Raw genomic sequence first — 6,106 nt, forward strand, 5'->3', positions numbered from 1 at the left:
TTTACCAGATTAACAACGCTGCTAAAAAATGTCTGGTTAGTTTTCCATGAATTGAGTCCCAATGTTGGTTGTATCCTTGTTTCCTAAAAAAATACATAGCAGAAAGGAGCCACAAAACTAATGTCTGAAGGACTGGGATGAGCATGAAAGCTACATTTCTACTAATACTGGCTTTGCCCTCATTTTCATTAAATTATCCTACTAAAAAGGGGAAAACGCACAAGAACGGCTCCCCTATCATGTAGCACACATTATTAACATCTAAGTACAAGTAAGTTACATTCACAACAGCTCCTGTGGCCTTAAACATTTTGCATACTTGTTGACTGATGTTAAATATCAACTTCCTGCACCAAAAAAAGACAGCCAAAGAGAAAAACAGTAATATCTGAGTTAAGCGAAGGAATTCACAAAGATAAATCGCTTTCAACCCACAGCCTAAAAAAGAAAAAACTATCAACAGTTTACCCACTGACCAAATAGTAAATCAAAGTTAACTGAACGAATACAACAGACACCAGCACTAACTGCTCAACGCCGCTAGACACTAAGCACTGATTTGAACAAACGCAGAAAACACTTGTCAAAAAAGCAGTGAGCCAAAGATTTACATTCCTTTACTCTTACATTCATCCTTTACCCACACATACATTTACTGTCGTTTGCACTCGGCAGCAACAAGAAACAACTCTCCTTCTTCAGAAAACCAAGAAAATGAAATCTTGAGTTAAGAAAGGATGAAGGGAGAACGACTTGAAGGACCGAAAAGTATTTGTATTTCTGGAGGGCCTACTCCTTTACCCACTTAAATCAGCTCAACAATGTACTCGAAAACGGGACTCATACCTGATTTAGCAGACGCAAACCAACACCCCTAAAAAGCAGTCGGGGAGTAGGACGCAAAGAGGGACGACTGAACGTCCTCACATCACTACCGAACCGCTCCGGCCCACCCTGGTCCCATTCCCCGCAAACCTACACACACTGGGACCGCGTCCCGGGAGCCAGCGGCATCTCCTGTCAGACGCCAGCCACCCCGGCTCCTGTCACCGCCTCTAGAGGGATGACCCCATGCCGAGGGCACTGCCCGCTGGGGCTCGGCTCGGAGTCCGGGACTCTGGCTGTGGGGTTAGGGGAGAGGAGCCTTCTAAGCAAAGCTGTTAGGGCTTGGAGCCCTGGGGCAGCCGGAGACCAGGGGGGGCAAGGCTGGGGCAGAGGCCGCAGCATCCCTGGGGCTCCCCGCTCAGGAAACGGGGACAGTATTCGGGGAACCCGGGCTCCCCCGCTTTCCGCGCGACGCCGAGTCGCACCGGGTCGCGTCGCCCCGCGTTAGGCCCTCCGCCGGGACGGGACGGGATGCCGGCGGGGGTCCCGCGGAGGGAGGAAGGGCGAGCCGGCGGGCACCCCGCTGCCGGAAGGGGCGAGCCCCGCAAGCAGCGCTCCCGCCCCAGCCGGGCTCACCTTCAGGTCGTTCTCCGGCAGGTACTTGCACAGCCGCGCGATCTCCACATACTTGTCCAAGTCTAGGGGCGCCATTTTAGAAATAACAAGCCCCGACGGCGGCGGCGACGGCTGCTGTACCAGCGGCGGCGGCAGCGGCGAAGGCCGAAGCCGGAACTCTTCCTACGTCACGTCCGGCCCGTGAGAGGCATCTGCGCAGCGGCATAAAGCTTGACCGGATTCTCCCCGCTGCCTCGGCACGCCCCACACCTTCTCCCGCTGAACCCAGGCCGCAGGCTCCTGGAGGCCCTTTCGGTGCAAACCCTGTTACCTGCTGGGACCCGTAGTTGTCTGCCGCGGGGAGTGCTGGGATTTGTAGTTTTTAGTAGTGGCCAGGTACTCCTCTTTTCCTCTCCCTTCCTTCCTCCAGATTTTCACCTCTGGGGACCCAGCGAGGCTTTTCCGATGCAAAACGGCGAAGTAGTTGACCCTAGCCATTCCCTGGTTTCTCACTCTGACCCTATTAAGCATTGTCTCACCAGAACACCTTCAGTTAAAAATTGGGTAAACCTAACCTAGCCATAGTAACCTGTCTGCACCTTAGCAAGGCTCTGTGAAAACCTTGCCTAAACCTGTGGCAGAGATGTCAGACTACCAGTCTTCTAGTCTGGAAGGAAGGAAAACAAATATTAAAGCATTTCCTATGCTAAATGCTATACAACTGCTGTCTTTTCGTTTAATCCTCATAACGACTGATAGGAAAGCAAGCCTCAGAGAGGTGGAGTAACTTGTCCCAAATCTCACAGGGAATAGGCAGAGGAGCTGAGATTGGGATATCTGGTCTGGCTAGTTTAAGTATACTTCAGTGTGAGTCCCAGGAGGGCAGGGAGTTTTTTGTTGTACTCGCAGCTCCTAGAACAGGACCTGGCACTTAGTATATCTTCGACATTCATTCATTCAACAGCTATTTATTGAACAGACTATGTGCCAGGTACAGTTGTAGGCGCTTGGGATATTCAGCAAACAAAATAGACAAAGATCCCTATCCTCAACTCGTAGCTACATTCTAGTAGAGGAGACAGAACATAAACAATAAATATAATAAATAACTGTATAGCATATTAGTGATAAGTTCGAAGGGAAAGAAACCAGCAGGGTAAGGGAGGTGGGGTGATGCATTTCTAAGAACCAACAGAAACGTGAGGGAATTAGCCGTGCAGATACTTGAGGGAAATTATTGGGAACTGATGCAGAGGCCCTAAGATGGAAACACGTCTAGAATCTTTTGGGAAATGGCAAGATTAGTCTGGTTGAACAAGGTGAGAGGAATAAGAGAGATAAAAAAACATTGATTTTTACTTTTAATGCAATGGGAGTTATTGCAGGCTTTTGAGCAGAGGAGTAACATGACATAACTAGTTTTAAAAGGATAACCCTGGCTGCTGTATGAGACTGTAGGAAGAACGGTCGCATCTGAAAGACCAGTTAGGAGACTGTTATATAATCCAATAGTAGCAGGTACTCAATAAATATTTTTTGGGGCCGGCCCAGTGGCGCAGCAGTTAAGTGTGCATGTTCTGCTTCGGCAGCCCAGGGTTTGCCCGTTTGGATCCCGGGTGAGGACATGGCACTGCTTGGCAAGCCATGCTGTGATAGGCATCCCACGTATAAAGTAGAGGAAGATGGGCATGGATGTGAGCTCAGGGCCAGTCTTCCTTAGCAAAAAAAAGAGGAGGATTTGCAGCAGATGGGCTAATCTTCCTCAAAAATAAATAAATAAATAAATAAATAAATATTTTTTGTTCAAGTGACCCTAGACTGGATCCTCTTGTCTAAAGTGTATTTTGGGGACATTTGGCTAAACTTTAATGAGGACTCTAGGTGAAGTTCTTTGTATCATTCTTGCAGTTGTCTTGTAAGTATGAAATTGTTTCAAAATAAAATGTAATTTGTAAATGTTTGCTGCAGAATGAATGGTGCCCACTAGCATACATTTCTTCATTTGGTCAACAAATAGTTATATAGTACCTATGATATGAATGAGACAGACGTGATCCCTGGCCCCATTGGGCTTACAGTCTGAAAAGGAGACAAATAATGAACATATAAATGAGCAAACCACGAATTTCAAAGTGTAATTAGTACTATAAAGGGAAAAAAGGCATACTGTGAGTAAGAAAAATGCAGCGGAAGAGGCCTACTTTAGGTTGGCAATGTAGTGGAGGAAAAGTGTGCGGTCTAGCACCAGAAGGCCAGAGTTCAAGTCCAGGCTCTAAAACTCACTGTGGGACTTTGGCAAACTTATTTGTCCTCTCTGTGCTCCAGTTTCTCAGCATCTATATGGAAATAGTAAAAGTGCCTACCTCATATGGAGATGATAATAATACTTATCGGTTTGTACTGAGATTTAATGGAGTTAATATATGGAAAGGGTTTAAAACAATCTTATGTGCAGAGTGAGTGTAATGTAAGTGTTAGCTCTGAGTATTGGGTGGGCAGGAAAGGCCTTTCTGAAGAGGTAAAATTTAAGACTTTTGGGGAAAAAAAGTAAAAGGATAATATGCTCAGAGTTTCTTAGAGAAAAATATCCAAATCAGGAAAAGATGCCACTGTTGTTTGACTTTTTTTTTCTTTTCTGCTTTTTCTCCCGAAATCCCCCCAGTTCGTAGTTTTATATTTTAGTTGCAGGTCTTTCTAGTTGTGGCATGTGGGACGCCACATCAGCTTGGCTTGACAAGGGGTGCCATGTCCTCACCCAGGATCTGAACCGGCGAAGCCTGGGGCCCCCAAAGTGGAACGCACAAACTTAACCACTCAGCCATGGGGCCAGCCCCTTTTCTTTTTCGACCTTTTTTTTTAAAACTGTCCTCTTTGGAAAGTTAGCAATTCACTTTTCGTCTCGGAACCTCAGTAACTGGAAATGACTCCTAGTCAAGATGCCTTCTCAGAATCGGGAAGAAAGAGAAATAGGAAGATGGATATGAGTATTCTTTATAAACTGTAAAGTGCTTAAAAGGAAGGTGTCACCAGCGTCATTGCTTCCCTTGCTGATAAGTCAGTGAACAGGTAGGTAATGAAAGTGGATGGTGTCCCCTTCCAGTGAATACATGGCACTCGTCACATTGCCAAACTGTCTGGCAGTAAGCTCCCTGCTCCTTCACTGAACTACAGTCTTGACATCCAGAGCAGAGAGAAAGGAGGGAAGCATCCCTCAGCGTGTTGGGCAAGTTCTTGGGAGAGGTGATAGACACACTGGGTAGTTTGGGATGGAGACCGTGTACAGAGCTTGCTGACTGGAAATATTCTTAGTTTTCCTTGCATAAAGCAGGAGATCCGGGCTCCTGGTTCTGCCATTTATGTGGGTTAGTCACTTTAACTTCCCTGGACCTTGATTTCCATTTTAAAAAGACATCTCAAAACTTCCTTCCAGCACTTTCTGAAATGTAATTTTTAGTCCAACAGCATAGGTCCCACGATGAAAACTGGTTGCTACTTTTCCCACAAACCTCTTCCAATTTTTCTTGTTTATGTGCAACTCAAGCATGGCATCTTGAAATGGATCTAGCCAAGAGACACAAGGGCTGTCAGAGCATTCTGCAGCTCTGAGCAGAAATCTCCATCTAGATGTACACGGACATATGGCAGAGCCAATCCGGCCTTGGTGTTCTTTCCTGAAGGAGAGCAGAATGGCTGACTACTCTCTAAACTCCCCTTTGGCAGACTGTCGATGGGGATTTTTCTGTTACTATGGGAACTCACAAAGACTTCAGGGGTTTGAAATAAGATTTGAGCAGTGAGAAGAGCTGCAGACCTCGAATTCTATTTTGTCAATAAATTTTCACTATAGTTTCAAGCAGCTAAAAGATTCCCCAAATTGGCCTTTCACTTGTACTATCAAATGCTCTCAACAGCTCCGTGAGGTAGGTATTATTATTCCCATTCTAGAGATGAGGAAACTAGGGCTCAGAGAGGGTAATTAACATGCTAAATGTCAAGGTTAGTGCTGGAGCCTGGATTTGAACAAGAATATGTGTGACTGCTTCCCAGTCTGCTCTGGACTCCAGGAGCTCCCGTGATTTCCTTCCTTAGTGGTTTCTTATATCCTAGGACACAACGACTGGCCTCAGCCCTCCTAAGTGATTATGGGGTTCCCTGAAACATAGACATGGGTGAGACACCTCTGCATTTTCAGGACAGCCATGGGGAACCTATGGGTAGAAAAGAGACCAGAGAGAATGCATGTGAACATGTCTAACTCAGGGCTGGTGTCTAGAGTTCATTTATAGCTAGGAATAGCATCACACTTTACGGAGGACCAGGTCTGCACCAGCTGCTGGGCACTGAGCACTTGATAGACACTAACTCACGTATTCTCCACCATCACCTTGTGACAAAAATCTCGTGAGCTCCATTTCACAGGCAGTGACACTGATGCCCAGAGAAAAGTGACTTCCTCCAGAATAGGTACTCATTGATGAACTTTTTATTTCTTGGACTTTTTACAAATGTTCCTAGTTATTTGTTTTCCTGGTTAATCTTTCTCTCGAGTTAGATGGTGAACTCCAGGAGGCCACGGGCCGTGTTCGTCTGGTTCAGCATAGGGTCTGCCATAGTTACAAACGCTGATTAAGGAGTGAGTCAGCTATTTAAGGTGCCAAAGCTTGAA

The 6,106-nt window shown here is 46.2% G+C and overlaps 1 protein-coding gene across 1 annotated transcript in view; it reads right to left on the minus strand.

Moving 5' to 3' along the window:
* Positions 1 to 3,837, minus strand: part of PPP6C (protein phosphatase 6 catalytic subunit) — a 36,923-nt gene extending 33,086 nt beyond the window's left edge. Inside the window, exon 1 of the mRNA XM_008521917.2 lies at positions 1,462 to 3,837. Coding sequence (XP_008520139.1) covers positions 1,462 to 1,536 — 75 coding nt within the window. The 5' untranslated portion in view covers positions 1,537 to 3,837. The remainder of the gene's footprint in view (positions 1 to 1,461) is intronic.
* Between the last annotated feature and the right edge of the window lie 2,269 nt (positions 3,838 to 6,106).

The sequence above is a fragment of the Equus przewalskii genome, chromosome 26, assembly GCF_037783145.1.
Source record: "Equus przewalskii isolate Varuska chromosome 26, EquPr2, whole genome shotgun sequence".
NCBI classification, from domain to species: Eukaryota; Metazoa; Chordata; class Mammalia; order Perissodactyla; family Equidae; genus Equus; species Equus przewalskii.